Source organism: Vipera ursinii (assembly GCF_947247035.1).
Source record: "Vipera ursinii genome assembly, chromosome: 3".
NCBI lineage: Eukaryota > Metazoa > Chordata > Lepidosauria > Squamata > Viperidae > Vipera > Vipera ursinii.
Window position 1 is genome coordinate 54,966,045 of NC_139516.1, and position 18,454 is coordinate 54,984,498.

Consider the following 18,454-nt stretch of genomic DNA (forward strand, 5'->3'; position numbering starts at 1 on the left):
TGAGAAACATAAAAGACGGACCAAGTCTGTGACCAAAATGGGGTATGTGATAATTCTGAGTAACTGCACTGGTAGTTGTGGTTGGCTGCAAACCTATTTTTGCTTGTGACATCTCAGAATATGAACTATTTATTATACTTAGAAAAATTCAGTAAGTCTATCTCTGACTGGAGACTTTGTATATAATTGTGTCTTTATTTGCCAGACCACCTATTCGTTCCTCATATGGGACAATCAGAGTGCCTTGAATGAAAGAAAACACAAACACGAGAGAGGTGGTGTTTTTTTTAGCCAATATCTTAAATTCAGTTGTTAAGTCTAAACAGTCTCCTCAGGATGTATAAGGATAAATAGCTAAAAGAAGTGTCTAAGGCTAAATCTTAAAGAAGAATAAAATCTTAATAATAGTTTAAATTTTAACTTCAGACTTTCTCATTACTTGCATTTCCATTGTCCAAATGTGGTTTAGATGTGCTGGAATATCTGGAGAGCACCAGTTTGGGAAATGCAGGCTTGAAACTTTGAGTTCCTCTGTCATGCATGAATACTATGAAGAAGCAGATTTTTTCTAAACAGTATCCTCTATATCAGGGGAAGGCATGAGTCTTTTATGACTCATGGACTTCAACTCCCAGAATTCCTGAGTCAGCTGACTCAGGAATTCTGGGAGTTGAAGTCCATGAGTCATAAAAGAGCTGAGGTTGCCTACCCCTGCTCTATATGAATAATACTGTTTATACTCAAATTTTGCACTGAAATTTGGGGAAAGTTAGGCCTTCATTATTTGACTGTATGAAGACTACAGGTAGAAAAAGAAGCTGACAGAAATAGCTGTTTTCACCATAGTAACTGTACTCATTTGGAATATAAATTCAGTCTTATATATTCACTGAGTGTGAAAGAGACTGAGGTCTTAGAAAATGATAAAAGGAAATCATGTTGGAGTTATGGTATACAACCTCTCCATTTTCACAGTAGGTGGAAGAAATTTATAGTAACTTGGTTAGATTTACTCTTTGGTTCTAGTATTACATTGTAACGTTTACATAATAGCAATAGCACTTAGACTTATATACGGCTTCACAGTCCTTTACAGCCCTCTCTAAGCAGTTTACAGAGTCAGCATATTGCCCCCAACAGTCTGGATGCTCATTTTACCAAACCTTGGAAGGATGGAAGGCTGAGTCAATCTTGAGCCGGTGAGAATTGAACGGTCAAACTGTAGCCATATAAATAATAATAAATAATAGTAAATGTAACACAGTAATTGTTTACTAGTTTATGTAGTAATAAAATTACATAGTAATATAAGTATTACATAGTAGCTCCAGGACAAAAAGGTAATATTTTTCCTTATATTTTTGGAGTCCAAACTCCAAAATGGCAAGGAAATACACTACATACTAGAAGCCACCTGGTACAATTTGATGACATCCTATTTTAATTTCATAAGACTTTTCTGTTCCTGTTGCTGCTGTTCAAAAACGCTAATGATAAAAAGATTTAGTTGATCCGCTTGTCATTTATTTCTTAGGATGATCATAAAACTTATTATTTTTTACAGGCCTCCAGAGCTAGTATCAAAATATGGTAATATCTCAGAGGGTGTTTGCAAGCCTGGGTATGCTTCTGCTTTGATGACTGCCATCTTTCCAAAGTAAGTGTCCAATCTTTGTAATAACCCAGTTCTGTTCAATTACAATAATGTCCGAAATATGTGATGAAATATTCACCTTAATTAAAATGAGTTTCAGGTGACACAAAAACAAACAAGGAACAGTAATATGTACATAATGTCTACGACTAAATGAGATATTTTTTTCATCTTATCCTTACATTCCCATATGCCTTAATCATATTAGTTAGGGATTTTAGATTTTATTGTATAACTTTAATATATCGTACAATATATTAAACTTAAACTTTATTGTATGATATCATAATTAATCTCAGCAGGTTGTAGCATTCTCTGCTGATCTTGAAAATGTTAGCCAGAGTTGGATCAAGTTTGTAGACTTGACTGGGAATGTTTTAAACAAAAAATTGTGATAGAAGGCAACAGCAAAACATTTCATATTTTTGTCAAGAAAATTGTATGCCTGGATCTGTGAGGTCACTAGGAGTAAAAATTGACATTTTCGCAGACCGTTTTAAATGTTTCTAAAGTCTCAAATTAATTCAACAATGCTATCAAGTGTTTTTTTCAATGAATTCCTTTATATGATAACCAGGTATTATGTGAAGGAAACTGATAAGGAAAAAAAAGGTTTTTCATTCATTGAATGGGTTGTGTCAGAAATTAGTGAAATTTTAATGTACTATGTTTCCATTTACTGAATTGAACTTTTTTTTTGTCGTGTAAGAACAGCTATGGTAGAACAGCTTTTGACCTTTGTCTGAAAATAAATCTGGGTTTCTGTGCTTTGTAAAAAGAACATCCAGGTCTATGTGATTACTCTGTAGTGTAAGGCAGAGGTCCCCAACCTTTTAGGCACCAGGGACCAGTTGCGTGGAGAGAAGTTTTTCCGCTGACTGGAGGGTGTGTGGTTTTGTGTGCAGCCTGCATCCCTCAGATGGGGCTTTGCTTGTTTGTGCGGCCCGGTTGCTGGCATGCTGCGGCCCAGTACTGGTCCATGGATCGGTGTTTTGGGACCCCTAAATAAATGTCTTTTGCCCTTCTCTGAGCTTGAAGAAAGAGCCTAAAAACATTTGTCATTACATACCAGTATACAATTCTCAATTGGTGATGTTTTCCAACATACAGTTTCCTTGCTGTATAACCGCTTTTTCACATGGCATTTCTGGCCTATGATAGTAGCATATTATTTTTTATAGTTTTATTTGTCTTTTTTTGGTCAGTTTCCTGGTTTTCCTAGTGAACACAGAAACATTTGGATCTGCTGTCAACAAAAGCCCTTTTAGTTCTCTGGAATCTAAATAAATCTATTTAGCGATATCTAGAGATTTTTACTGTTACTTCTTTGTTGCTTTGTTTTGTTTCCACGTTCATTTAACACAATTGAGAGCCAGCGTGCTATAGTGATTAAGGTGCTGGTTAGAATAAGGGAGATCCAAGTTGTAGTTCTCCTTGTACAGTACACAAAAGCAGTAGGGGTGATTTAGGATTAGTTGCTGTCTTTTGTCCCTAAACTGAGAAGTTGAAAACATCTGGCTATCAACCCACAGTCTAACAGTGTAGGAGACTGTCATCTATATACTTTAATAAAGAGGCCTAAAGTGAAAAGATTAAGGTTGATAACAACAATATTACTGAGGACCACAACAACAGTTATTACTGAGAACCATGAGTACCACTTTGTAGACTATAATTTCTCAGTCATAAAAAATTCTATTATATGCCCTGCAAGCCTTCTCTGATCTGTCTGTAATAGCTGTTCCTTTTATAAACGGATATATGATGGACAAGACAAATGATGCACAAGATAATATACTATTAGAGTGTCCATTTGATGTACCATATTAAGATATGCAGAATCTATTCTGAATTATATTTCTTTATTTATTCTTATATTCCTTGTCATGAGCTTTTTGCAACTTCATGAATCTGATTTTTTTCTTTAGTTCATCAGTATCAGCAAATATTCTTCATAAGCATGAGATGACAGCTGTGTTGCTATAAATGCTCTTAAATTCAAAGACTCCTGTTATCTACACAGATTAACTCAACACCTCCTCACCGAACTAGCAGAATTTGTTACAACTATTCATTATTTTTGTTAATATGAAAGTGCCAGCTTGCTATTTTGTTACCCTTGTCAAGGTCTTCAATATATTTAAAAGAAGTGACTGTGCAACCATTCATAAGCCTTTTTTCGCTTTCTGTTCTCCCATTTCCTGCAGAGTAATTTGACCCCTTAACCATAAGTGCATTATGTTTTAATTTGATGACTGTAGCAGAAGGAAAAACAGGCAGTGTAAAATATTATCTTTTACTGGCTGATAAATTATTGGAAAGTTAAAGATTTACCAGGTTCAAAAAATGAATAGAGTTGACTTGCAAAGTCTTAACTATTTTTTAAATGCTAGTAAAAGATCCCTTGGGATAGTCAATTAGTATTTTGATGGTGATATTTTACACTCTGTTTATCTAGATTTCTCAGGGTGGTCTTATCCAGCAAGCATATAAACTTTTCAAGGCCAGAGTATAGAAATAAGCTTTTTGTCTCCCACATTAATTGGTTTTCTCAAAATCCTCAAAAATAAAGACTGCAAGATCTAGAACAGGGCTTTTCAACCAGTGGTACGGGTACCACCTGTGGTACATTGGCATCCTAGAAAAGTGGTAGCAGGGGAGGGGAATGAGCTGAACCGGTGGCAGCACCACACAAGGCTGAGCGAGAGACGGCTGGAGCTCCAGAGCTGTCAGGGCTCAGCAGAAGTGTCAGGATCAGTGCTTCTTCGGGGCTGTCAGGGCTCAGTGGAAGCGCCAGGATCAGCGCCAGGCTCCAGCTGGAGCTCAGCGCTGATCCTGGCACTTTTGCTGAGCCCAGAAGAAGCGCCGATCAGCTGGAATGTTGCAGCATCTCCAGGGTCTTGTGATTTACATTCAGATGCTTGGCAACTGATTCATATTTTTGATGGTCACAGTGTCCCAGGGTCATCTGAAGTGACCAAAACCTGCTGCAACCACCCAGGAGATGGGGGGAATAAAAACCAAACACCCCCCATCCCACCCCCACTGCCAATCCTCAACTGAAATGCTCACAACAATGAAAACTTTGGACAGGAGGAAGAGCACTGCCGGGCGGGCAGGCAGGTGTCTTGCTCGGCTGTGGCTTGGGGGGCACTTTTTTCAGTGCCATTATAACTTCAAACAGTCACTAAGCGAACTGTTATATAAGTCGAGGACTACCTGTACTTCAGTTTTTTCCTTTTTTTGGGGGGTCATCAAGTTTTTGACACCTTGCTAGGCCACTGACTGGTGTTACTCGGATGTTGCCATATCCTAAAAGTGGTACAATGGGTGAAAAGGTTGAAAATCCCTGATCTAGAACAGACATGTCAAACACAAGGCCCGGGGGCCGGATCAGGCCCGCGAAGTGGTTTCATGTGGCCCGCGAAGCCATCCTGGAAACAGTGAGGGAACGGCCCCCTCTGCCTTGGCCCTGGCCCAGAGACCCTCCTTCTGCCAGAGACCCTCAGATCTGTCCCACTCCTGCCCGGGCCCCCATAGGCACCCTTGATGCGAACGATGTAGAGCTGGCCACGCCCACCCAGTAGGTCATATGCACTCTAGCCATGCCCACCCAGTAGGCCACGCCCACCCAGGCCATACCCAGCCGGCCCCTTGAGGGCAACCGCAATGCTGATGCGGCCCTCAATGAAATTGAGTTTGACACCCCTGATCTAGAAGATAGTATATCATTGGAAAGTTACATATTAATTTAAAAAGACCATTAGTTAATTCACTTAATCTGGATATGGTATATCCATTTTATAATGTATGTGGGAACTCCTCCTCACTCCCAGCTTAATTGGAATATAGTGTGGATTTATACTATGAGAGAATAGGAAAAATGCCCAATTTTCACACTGGAGAGATATTTATTTTATTTATTTATTTTAATTCCATTTATATCCCGCCCTTCTCCGAAGACCCAGGGCGGCTTACAAGCTTAGCAGTAGCCTTCATTCTATGTATATGCCTGCTTATTAGGGCTTTCATACACCCCCCCAAGCGGCATTATTACAAAGTCAGCTTAATTGCCCCCAACAAGATATGCAAGAAATAGCCCAATAATCATTTAATATGACTATAAATAAAGTTATTAATGAGTAACGAGGTGGTCATACGTGCATATGATATCAAATACAGGTAGTCCTTAACTTACAACAGATCACTTAGTGACCATTTGAAGCAACTGCATTGAAAAAAGTGCTTTATGACCATTTTTCATACTTATGACCGTTGCAGCAGCCCCATGATCACATGATCACTTGATTAAAATTCTGATGCTTAGCAGCTGACTCATATTTATGACAGCTGCAATGTCCCGGGGTCATGCGATCCCCTTTTGCGACTCCATGACAAGCAACATCAATGGGAGCGAGATTCACTTAACAAACATAATACTAACTTAATAACTACAGTGATTCGTTTCTTAACTATGGCAAGAAAAGTTGTAAAATGAGTCAAATCTCACGTAACAACTGTCTTGCTTAGCAACAGGAATTTTGGTCTCAATGGTGGTGATAAGTCAAGAGCTACCTGTATAAGAGCAGTAAAATTTAAAAGAAATTGCCAAATGCATAAAAAGGAGCCAACTTCACTTGGGGACACGGGGCTCCAAATACTAAATGCAATTCAGTGTTAGCAAGAGCAAGTGGATGAACATTGGTACAAATATACAATAAAGAATCTAAGCTGGTAGCAATTGGAATCATGGAGATTGGCTTTATGAAAAAATGAAAACAAAATTTAGTGTTCTGATGCTACAACAGGCAAATTTCTGCTTATAGCCATTAGCAGAATGAATTGAAAATAAATCTGTCAAAACAGTAATAGGCTTATATAATTATAGGGAAAGACTTTATATAAATTTATGATCACTTCACTTTTGAAATGAACAGTATAGATTTGAAAGAAAAGAACAACCAAGTTCTCGGTTATAATAATATTCAGAGCATTTCGAACCTGCTAAGTACATACAGATAAATACTTGTAATAAAGTGATCTGTATGTCTGTGCCATGTTTCAAGATTGGACTATACATTTTCAGTGTAAAAAGTATTCAGACAAATGCGGGCCTCCATTTATGTCTAGGGGATGTTGTTAATTGCAATGTAGAGGTTTCCTACTGGTCTTTTGCAAGAGGCTTATAAAATATTTCTCTACAGCAAATATTAGACTATGTGGATGTTCTGAGAAATGCCTGTCAGGGTTTGTTTAGTCTGGAAGGCATATCTTGAATCAGAAATTAAAAGAAAGTCTGTGCTTTTATTGCATTTTCCACTGACGGTTTTAATTGTAACTGAGAAATATACAGATAACAAGTAGAAAAATATGCCTAATTTGAACTAAAATTTTAACTTGGAAGGGATTTTTTTTCAGATTCTGAATCATTATCTCCTAAAAGTGAAATTTAATACACACATATTTTCTTTATTTTATGGCTTTTTATTTTTATTTATTTTATTTTCATTTTATGGCCAGAAGCTTCCTGTATTGTTTTATATATTCAATCAAGCTGATTAAATGAGATTCTCAGACAAAAGATACCAATCATGGTTTGATGTATTAAAAATACATCTGCTTTGTTATGACAAATGAAAGTTCATGCTTCTCAAAACTCCACGTTGTTGCTGTAAAATGTTATAAACTGTATATAAGCATTTCATCTCACCTACCATCTACTCCTAAATTTTAACTTTATCTTGATTTCTGTGACATTGTGTAGTTTTATCCATTTTGACAGTTTGATAATAATTTACAATTTGGTCTATAGCACCCTGTCCTCAGAACACATATGTTCTCTCTTGTATACTCTGAATGATCTAGATATTTCTCTTAGATTTCAATTTTTCCTTCTCCATATAAAAGTAGAAAAGTTTAGATGTCCTGACTATGAATATAAAAGATTTTGTAATATACTTGAAATTTCTAAATGAAATGTTGAAGTGGCCCCTAGAGCAGGGGTGTCAAACTCAATTTCATTGAGGGCCGCATCAGCATTGTGGTTGCCCTCAGGGGGCCAGATGGGTATGGCCAGGGTGGGCGTGGCCTACTGGGTGGGCGTGGCTAGAGTGCATATGGCCTACTGGGTGGGCATGGCCAGCACTACATTCTTCGCATCAAGGGTGCCTATGGGGGCCTGGCCAGGAGTGGGACAGATCTGAGGGTCTCTGGCAGAAGGAGGGTCTCTGGGCCAGGGCCAAGTCAGTGGGGGCCGTTCTCTCACTGTTTCCAGGATGGATTCACGGGCCACATGAAACCACTTCGCGGGCCGGATCCGGCCCCTGGGTCTTGTGTTTGACATGTCTGCCCTAGAGTAATATCTAAAGTATCTAAATAATACTTTACCTGAGAGACTCTCAGTTGTAATCATAACAATAAAGTGTTCATGGTACATAACAACATAAACACATAAGTAGTGTTGGATCAGATCCCTGGCCCACCTAGCCCAGCAGTTTTTTCTCACAATGGTCAACCAGCTGCACAAGCTAGTTAACCAGAGTCCCAACTAATGGCTTTCCTAAGCAGTCACACTACTATTAAAGCTAATGCATGACTTTTATGAGTAGATACAAAGCTGTTTTGAAGCCAGCAAAGCTGGTGGCCAGCACCACATTTAAAATTACAAAAATAAATAAATGCCAGCATTTTGAATTGCAGGTGTAAATGAGTCCTTCGGGAGAAGGGCGGTATATAAATAAAATTAAAATAAAATAAATAAATAAATAAATAAAAGGAAGCTAGGGAAATACCAAAGTAATGTGTAATGTGCTTATGTTCAGATGCAGCCTCCCCCCCATCCTTAAGAAACTATCAACACTGGGCAATTCAGTATATCAGGAATACTTTTGTAAAATGCTGTGAAGTCAAAGTACAATACATTCATCACTTATGTTCACTTGATATTCACTGTGCATATACTGGAAAAGATGAAATTCTATGAAAATTGCTGAGCTCATAAAAATGGCTTTTAGTGTTGACTAGACAACCCATGATCTGTTGGGTCATTGATTCAGAGATATTTCCTTACCTAAACTGATCAACAAGACTCAGTTTGGTGTAGTGGTTAAGGTATTAGGCTAGAAATTGGGAAATTGTGGATTCTAGTCCCTCCTTGGACACAAAGCCAGCTAAGTTATTTTGGGCCAATCACTTTCTCACAGTCCTTGGAAGGAGGCAGTGGCAAACCGCTTCTGAAAAATCTTAAGAAAACTGCAGGAATGTTAACATGTGCCTATAGCTGGAATGTGGCTAATTGCATCTTCTGTCTTTTCATATTTCAATATTTCTTACTATGATTTTTATGCAGTTATCATTTTGACTTGTTTATTCATGAAAAACCTATATTACAAGGAATTGATTTGTCTCCAATTTTTCTTTACTAGGTGTTTATTGGGGAAAGAGTCCAGTAGATTAAAGTGAATTAAAAAGAGATGTTCTAGGTTGCTGAATAACCAGATGAATCTGTTTTTTTAAGAAACAGTAATATAAAACTTCATTATTCACTGCATGCATAGCACTGTACAAGCTCACACCATATGTATTTCCTGTATATTCTGGATGGAAGTTGTGGATGCATAATTAGAAATAGAAATGGTAGGCAGTGGAGCCGATTTTGGTCTCCATTTACATGTATTTCTGAGTGTTAGGACAAAAACCTTATATTTTTCTTTTGGGTGAACCACACTTAACTATAATCTGTTTCAAAGCTTCTGTGCATTATGAAATTCATATTCAAAATAAGTATGAACAGAGCCCCCAAAATTTCATCCAGTATGGAGTACTCTAATAGAACAGTATTCAGACAAACTAAAGATTTCATTAGCTACAGCCAAGTGGGGTGGGAATGACATTTAAAGGATATTTGTGCCCCTATATTTACTTTCTGGATGATTTTTAATTTTAATTTTCCATGATGTTTCAACAGAAATAATAATAATAATAATAATAATAATAATAATAATAATAATAATAATAATAATAATAATAATGATGATGATGATGATGATGATGATGATGATGTTGGAAGGGACCTTGGAGGTCATCTAGTCCAACCCCCTGCTAAGGCAGGAAACCCTATACCATTTTAGACAAATGGCTGTTCAGTCTCTTCTTAAAAACCTCCAGTATTGGAGCATTTACCACTTCTAGAGGCAGGTTGTTCCACTGGTTAATTGTTCTAACTGTCAGGAAGTTTCTCCTTAGTTCTAGGTTGCTTCTCTCCTTGACTAGTTTCCATCCGTTGCTTCTTGTCCTGCTTTCGGGTGCTTTGGAGAAGAGCTTGACTCCCTCTTCTTTGTGGCAGCCCCTGAGATATTGTAACACTGCTATCATGTCATCCCTCACCCTTCTCTTCATTAAACTACACATACCCAATTCCAGCAACCGTTCCCTATATGTTTTAGCTTCTAGTCCAGATTAACTAGATCAGTGAAATGCCTGGTGTAAGCCCCTAGCTGGGTACTTTGAAAGATTCTCTAGTCGGGAGATAATCTCCTGTAGGTCCTGAGTGTGTTCCACCCAATTCCAGCTATACAAATTTTAAAATTTGGGATTTCCAGATCTTGGAAAATGCTAGATGTGGCAAAGGGAATCCATGTTTATTTTCCTCTCCCTCTTTCACAGCCATGCCTGCATGTATATGGTTGTAGAGAGGAAGGGGAAAGTCACTACACTACAAAGCTTCAAGATTCGTACCCTTATTTCATCAGCTAACATTTTCCACCTAATTTCTAGTTGTAAGTTCTAACAGTACAGTCAGTCACTGTCATATTTTCTTTCATGTCAGAAATGTAAAGAAGATAACTACATTTCTGACATAAGAGAAAATATGATAGTGACTGACAGTACTGTTGGAACTATAGGGTGAATATAACATAGATATGGCAAGCTATTACTGCTAACCAATAATGATCATATTCCGACCAAATTATTTAGAGTCTGGAGGATTTATATGGTGAGGAAAAGAGATCTTGTCTGAATGAAAAAAAATGGAAGTAAGAATATTTTATGGTCAAAGTAACATTTTTCTACTATGCTGAATTGGTCCAAAAACCCTATGATTTTTTTTATCTTGAAGAATTAGGGAAAGCTGTTACTCTATGATGACTTTACGTTACACGAATTTATGTGTATAGCCTTGGTTCTTCTCCCAAGTCATAAGAGAGCCAGAAGGTGCTGGCCAGGAGACTATACGTTCTAGTCAAACTTTAGGCCTGAAAACCAGCTGGAATTTTGGGCCAGTTATTCTTAGTCTCAGGCCAACAAATCTTACAGGGCTGTTGTTGTGAGGAAAATAGGAGGAGGAAGGAATATTATGCATGTTTATTGCCTTTGGTTACTTATAAAGTAATCAAGGTGGGATAGAAATCTAATAAATAAATTTGGATGCCTGTTTTATCAGTTGAAATGCAGCCTGTTAATAATGTATCATAGATGCATTTGCTTTAATCAAATATTCATTAAATCATAAAATATATATTTTTGGGTGGGATCAAAAAGGTTTCTCATTGTATAAATATTGCAGACTCTTCCCAGTAAGAGTTGCAATGAGTTGATTTGGTAGAAATCCACAACAAAATTGAGTTGTCCTGTTCATGTGTGTGTTGAGGTCTTTGTCAGTTGAATGCTCCAGATTTCATTCAGATCTTGTCTGCCTGTTCTTTCATTGCAGCTCAAGTACTTTGGACAGCAACCTTAAAGTCTCACAAAACTGTTGGGTGGGGAAAGGAAGATGGAAAATTACCTTTGGATTGTGATTTTGTAATTTGGTGTCATTTTCTCACATAGTGAAAATAGGACTAAAATCATTTATGGATGTTTCCTTTTCAAGCAGAGTCTGATTTTGCCTCTTAGTTTTCATGGATGTTTTTTCTCTGTTTCTTCTCAGAGCTTAAATAGTTTCTTAAATATATCCTTCCTGGCTCCTTGGTGATCTGATATTGTCGTGTTTTTAGATCACACACTGGGAGAAAATTCTATCTTCATTTGTATACAATGTTCTATATGGTTTAGGCCACATTTCTGTACTGTTTTGTCTTTAATTATATATTTGGAGTATTCATATTCTAGCTGTCAGGCAAGTTATCAAAAACTCCTGGAAAATGCACACATTTGCAGATACTGGACAGGGAGAAAAGTCTTGATCTTATTTGTAGACACCTCTCCTCTTCCTTTCTTTGCCTTTTTTGGAAATATCTTGCATCTTTCTTAACAAAAATAAATATTGCTTGGAAAAATCAGAACCTTGTTTTCTTTATGCCATTGTAAGAAGCTACAAGAAAATAGAAGCTATAAATAAGACTTAAGAAGCACACTTACGATACTTGCCATAAATAGTCAGATGATTCAAGTGGGTACATTGTTATATTTCTGGGAAATAAAATTGTGTTTGTATGAAAGCATGATTTAAGGAAAGATTCCACATTGCTAGGAATCAATAAAGTAGATACAATGTTTCTATTAAACTATCTACTTGTGTCACTGCAATTCATAATGATCTCTTTGGAATAATACAATAAATTTGGTCTTCCTTGAAACTTGTAAGTATATGAATCTATGTATGTACTATTTGTACTCCAGTTCAGACATAATTGTAATACATGAGTTTTAGATTGTGGATTTATCGATCTTTATGAAAAATGCTAGGACCCTGGTTGTCAGTAAAAAGGTGAGTCTCTGTTCTGGCAATTTATTTCATTCCTAGATCAGACATGCTCTTAAGTCATTGCCACCATGTAGCAAATTATCCCTTTTCTTGTTAGCCGTCTTGACCCTCTGAATTCAATTAGCCAATTTTTCTAGCAAAAATGTTTTCTTGATCTAGAGTTTGTTTTTTTCCCCTTTTCCAAGTACAGCTTGTTCCCGACATTGTGTTTTAGGATATGTTAATATGTGTTGGCAGTTTTTCCAAATTTTACTTTTAAAAGTTACCATGGTTCAAAAATGTTTAGAGAGCCCCAGTAGTAAAAAAAAAAGATCCAAATGATCCCCAAAAGGTCTATTAGGTGGTTGGGCTGAATATTTTGCCTGTTTTCAGAGTTTATTTAATAATAAAGTTCATTGGCTGAACTTTTGACTTGACAGGTGACTCAGCCATTCCCTTTGAAGACATATTTGACAGCTTTACTCAAGTTGTAGCTTCTCTTTTACATTCTCAGTTTATCGTTGTAGACATCTTAATCGCTAACATCTTCATGAACATTAATAGGTCTAAGCACGATTTCCACCCTGTACATTTTGTTAAACATTTTATTGTTTTGATGTTTAGACAGTCTGTATGACTTCCCTTGTTGTTGTTCAGCTGTTCAGTCACTTTCAATCTTTATGACCTATGAACATTATTTTGCCAGAATTTTCTGTCAATAACTGTGTCTTTGAGTTCTTATAAGGTCATAGTAATGTCATTAGTTCCATGTTGTATTCATTGGCCTTTTTATTGTCTTTAGTCATTGTCATTAATGTCTTCTACAATATTCCTTGCCTTTACAATGTTTATGCTTAAGCTTTTTAATGAAATAATTTTCATTATTAGCACTTGGCAGTCAACAAACTGGGTTTTATGTGATCTGGTATTTAATAATTTATTCTTGTCCAGGTTATTCTCAAACAATTTCCCACAGCACCACAATTCAAAGACCTTTTTTTTTGTTCTTCTCCACATTTTAAGCCATATGTTACAATTCAATGACAGAAATATTTGCTGTCAATATGATGCCACTGCAGTGTAATATTTTGTCCAGATCTATCATAGTCTTTCTACTAAGTTGCAGGCCTCTTTATTTCATGGCCACAGTCACCATCTCTTTCTGATCCTAAGAGAATAAAATATGTTACTATTTCCATTTCTCTGCCTAGATAATCTCTACATGTCTGCTTGATCAACTGACACATAAATGGATAAATATCGTAGGTTTTGATAAACTTCACAGACAATTTCAGACAACCATTTTTATATACTTGCTGTATCCCATAAAGAATCGATGATAACAAGGAATGACTGTGATTCATAATTACAATATTCTTGCTTTTATTTCTTAAAGAAAACCTTATTTCCCATTTTTTCTTTTTAGCTTCCCATTCTGCTATTCCATTTTTTTGTTTTGTGTAGTGGGCCATGGGTAAGCCATGTTCAAGGCTTATGTCTTTGTAAATCATCCCCCCCCCATTCCAAGGTACTAGAACACAAGAGAGGTTGAAAATTAAGTATACATGGAAGGGAAGAAAAGGTCAAGAGGGAGAGAAGGGAAAAATAGCTGAAGACATATTGTCCAAATTCCTATAGTTCTGTATTTTTCATGTCACAGTGACTCAGACTTTTAGTGTGTACCTAGGTAATTTCTGGCACATTTCCCTAACTGTGAATGTGTTCTTCTTTAATTGGTGGGAATGTTATTTTGTTAACTCAGATTGGGATACTTGTATATGTGGACTTTTTCAAAAACACACTAAAAATGTATAATAAATCCATATTGTAGGTGAAGTCTGTACAGCAAAGCAAATTACATAAGTCATAAGATTTATTTAAACTTACAAGCAAGAGGTGGATAGTACTGCTAAAAATTAAGTTTGATGCAAGTATATCAAAATGTGAGCTCCAGGGGATAAACAGTTGTGAAAATTTTGTTGCCCTCATCTTCGCCTTAGAAAGTTCCTATAAATATTTACCTGGCTCCCTTTGGAAACAGACTGAACTGGATTGCTTCAATCATCTTCATGTTTCTTTGTTTCTAGCATTAAAAAAGTCATTCAGAAAGTAATGTTCTACATATAGCTTCATGCTATACTTACTTATCACCGAATTCACTGCTGCCAAGTGTGGTTTTGGCAACTAATGTACATAAGTTTTAAAAAGGATTAGTCAAAACCACTTACAGCAATTCTATCATCAGTTATTACTCAAGATGATGTATGTGCACCTGTACATGTATATAGGTATACATGTATATAATTATACATTTATTGAGGTTGCTGCCTTTTTCAGATTGGCAGCTGTTTGCAATATATATACATTTCATAAACAATTGTCACTACCTGTAACTAAGGCAAAAATAAAATTATTTGAAATGATTCATACCTAACATGAATTAAATATTTTGTAGCGTAACTACAGAGTTGTTATTCATTACTGTTAACTCAGTAAAGAAGGAAACAGAAACTGAGGTCATTTTTGATTGCTAAATCAATCGTTCCTCCAGGAGAATTTCACTTGTCTTGGTGAGGTTCCTTTTCGCTTTTCAGGGCTTTTTACTTTTGCTGTTTAGCATCTAAAATGGCTGTTTGTAAGTGAAAGACCCTCTCAGATTGGTGTTTCTTATGTTTGAATTTTGTCAGGAAAATACACTTTGTTTGCTCCAAATGTGGGGCAGGGGCCCTGTCCCCATAGGTGAAGTGAAGGGGAAACCCATCACCTGCCCCTGGTTCTGCCTGTAGTCCTAAATCTTAAGATTTCAGAAAATATCTCCCAAGTTTGTGAGGAGACTACAACAAAGATACAATTCATCAGTAACAACTAAATGTGCTGGGAAGGAATGGTGCCTCTAGATTTGCATTTTGTCAGCATAGATATACCTTTTCTCACCACATTTTTACAAGAAAACAAGACCCCCTCATGCCTCTGCAACCATTTTAGAAAGATATCCAGCCAGGAGATAGATGTTTGTTCCTCTTTTATCTCTGCATGCAGAAATAACAACTGACAGGTGTCCAAAAGCTTCCATTAAGACAAAAGATTTCCCTGCACATGGACATTATAGGGACACAAAAGGAGAAAGTCATACATAGAAAGGTATGACAGCTTCTCCCTCTTTCATTGCAGCTGTGCTAATTTGGATAAGACTAAATGCATATTGAGGTAGGATTAAATTAAAACTTAAAAACATAGAATTTACATGATGGTATGTGGATTCAAAGCCTGCTAATAGCTATCCTCTATATTATTTCAATATTTTATTGTCTTTCATTCTTTTTGTTTAGTTCTCACTAAAGGAAAAATAGATGTTCTTTCTGCTCTCAAATAAACTTGATCTCATGACTTCAGTACGGACATTCTGGTAGATGGGTGCCTTCATAAATTTTCTAAATAAATACATAAATGAAAATAATAACCATAAAACTCATCAGAAACCATAATAAACATATTAAATAAATTCTTTGTGGTGTGGCTAATCATGGAGTGCCTTGATTCCAAAAGAACATTTTAAACTAGGCTTTGAGGAAGGAGTAGATTGTTGACCTACCTGAATCTCACAAATCCACAAAAGCATAGAAGTGAGAAAACATAATAAATGTGAAACTTCAGGTAAAGGGTTCTTGCAAATAAAGATACATTCGGGAGCTATCTTGGTTTCTACAGGCTGAACTCAGCTAGTTAGGATGGGTGCCTGACATATAAAACTGATTATTTGGAAATAGTCCAGAAACAGTGATTTTGTCAGGTATGCTCCTGTGATCAGCAGTAACAACTCTTGTCTTGTTCCCTAGCATTCACTATCTGAATCTAGGTCTAATTTTGGACCTTGCTTTTTGAACCTTTTCATGTGTGAAACTCTTTTGCTACGTCACTTGATTCTTAGGCTGTTGGTAAGACACTTTTGCCTTATTCCCTGGCTGGTTCTCATTTGGTTATGAGGAAATATTGGTGAGTCTTTTTTGTCTTCTTCGTGGTTAGGGATAGTAGATGGAATTTATTTGTTATCTTTCAGATCCTTCAGTAGTGGGAACATCATCACCCTGGTCCATCATACAGCACCAATTGATAAAAAAGGGAGATAACATGGACAGAAACCTTTATCCTTTAGGACCTTGCCAAATATCAGCAATTCACAAGGGAAACATTAGCCCCTATTGTCACTGTTCTTGCTGAGCATAAGAAGAATGTTGTTCGTATGTTGCTTGCCAAAGCCACCAGATGGCCAAGCAACAGATCAGCACTGCTAGACACAATGATGAATGTGGGGAAAAAAGCTATAGTGATTGTTATGCCTCTTCTGAAACTGGACTCTGCTCTTCCAGTTTAAACCAAGAAGCAAAAGAGGATTAAAGAGCTAGCTTTTCAGGGCAAAGTCCTCTTTAATATATACAAAAACAGTCAATCTAGTGGGCTAAGTTCAAAACTTTAAAACTATAGCTGAAGTAATTGGACTATACCCCTATTAGCAGACTTACTGCTTCTAAATTGGAAGATATTACCATTAAATTCTGAATATCACGCTACTTAATTATTGGAACCACAAGAACTAGCAAGCTTCATCTCAGAGACAATGCTTCCCAGCTATTGATCACCTAGTGCCCAACAACACAGGTGTCCACCTAATAATCAGCATTCTATTACATATGTTAACAAAGAAGATGGGATTTTTTAAAAATTACTTTTCTTTTATTAGTTTTATAAAGTCACTCATTGGTTATTCCTAAATGATAATTCAACCAACAAGCTCTCCTAAACACTGACAATCAATACAAGTATCCTACAGTGCCTTGTACTCCAGTCACCAGTGCAAAAGCTACTGTGTCATTGGAAAGAGGCGGCCTACAGCAGAAATTCTCGGGAGATGTCTGTCTTCCTATCTGGTGGGACAAATTCTTCTTCTTCTTTTCTCCCATAACCAAGATCATGAGGAATTATACTGGTTGCATGTTCACAGTGTAACAGGGTCCTTGCTAATGATGATTTGGTCCTTTCTACTACTCTCTTTAGCTTAAGCAGAAAGCCATTTAAATCATTAACACTATACCACATTATGGTTGAAATCCATTTTCATAGTGAAAATCACTTTGAACTGAAAAGCGTGCAAACTTGCTACTTTTCACTTGGGATCTACTCTAGTTAACATTTCACTTGGGATCTATTCTAGTTAATAAACATTTCATCATCTCTCTTTATCCTTCCTTCCATTGCTTAGGCATCTCCCTTGGAAATGCCGGAAATAGCCCTTAGCTTCACTATTTCTGCATCATGTAATCAAACAGTCAATAAATAACAAGCGTTATCGAGAAAATTGAACCTATGTTCAAAATTTTCAAAAGAATTCAGTAAGGAAAAGAGTCTGATTCTTCAGATTTGCTTTGCAGGGGATATGTTGGCACAGTTTTAAAATGAGACAGGTATTTTAGATCTGATTCCGATATTTTCTCATTTATGAAGAAATACATATGAAGGGAATTATACTGGAATGCAAAGGATTCATGTATTTGGCATTCTGGCTTAATGTTTTTCATATGTGTTCTTCAGTGGAAGAAAATCTTGCACATTCGCACATTCTGTAATTTACCTAGGTCTAAAGTTGAAATTATGTATAATATTAAGCAAATGCTCACTCAAAGATCTGAATATAGAAAATAGTAACTAATATAAGTAAAAAAAAGGACTATACAGCTCTTTGGATTAAAGATGAAAAAGGTGCTTCTGGACATGTTTAGAACAGCTTTTGGCAACTTCAGAAACCAGGATTGCTTTCCCCAGAATTGCTCTGCAGCTGTAGACTGCACCTATGCAATTGAAGGAAAAGTTGCAGCTACGGTACTTTACTGAGAATTCCTGTGGGAACACCCCAAATTCTACAAAGTATTTTTTTTCTTTATGAATGCAACGGGCTGCATGGGCCCAATTAAAAGGAAGAAAATTGTCCACTTCCATTAGCTAAAATCTTTGGAATGGTTGAGGCAATTTATGAATAGTTCTTTGTTAATTACAATTTTTTTTGTTATAAGTAGAGTTTCTACAAACCCCATTAGTCTTGCTGCAAACAAGAGCATCCCAAT

General features: G+C 36.6%; 1 protein-coding gene across 4 annotated transcripts in view; it reads left to right on the forward strand.

The window, feature by feature from the left end:
* The window catches only part of ST3GAL3 (ST3 beta-galactoside alpha-2,3-sialyltransferase 3), a 214,126-nt gene that overhangs the window by 90,027 nt on the left and 105,645 nt on the right, over nt 1-18,454 (forward strand). For 3 of the 4 annotated variants that reach the window (XM_083358463.1, XM_083358464.1, XM_083358465.1), the window contains exon 5: nt 1,565-1,657. The exons of the other annotated variant lie outside the window; for it this stretch is intronic. In XM_083358463.1, the coding sequence (XP_083214589.1) occupies nt 1,565-1,657 (93 nt within the window). The remainder of the gene's footprint in view (nt 1-1,564; nt 1,658-18,454) is intronic. 4 annotated transcript variants of the gene reach the window in all.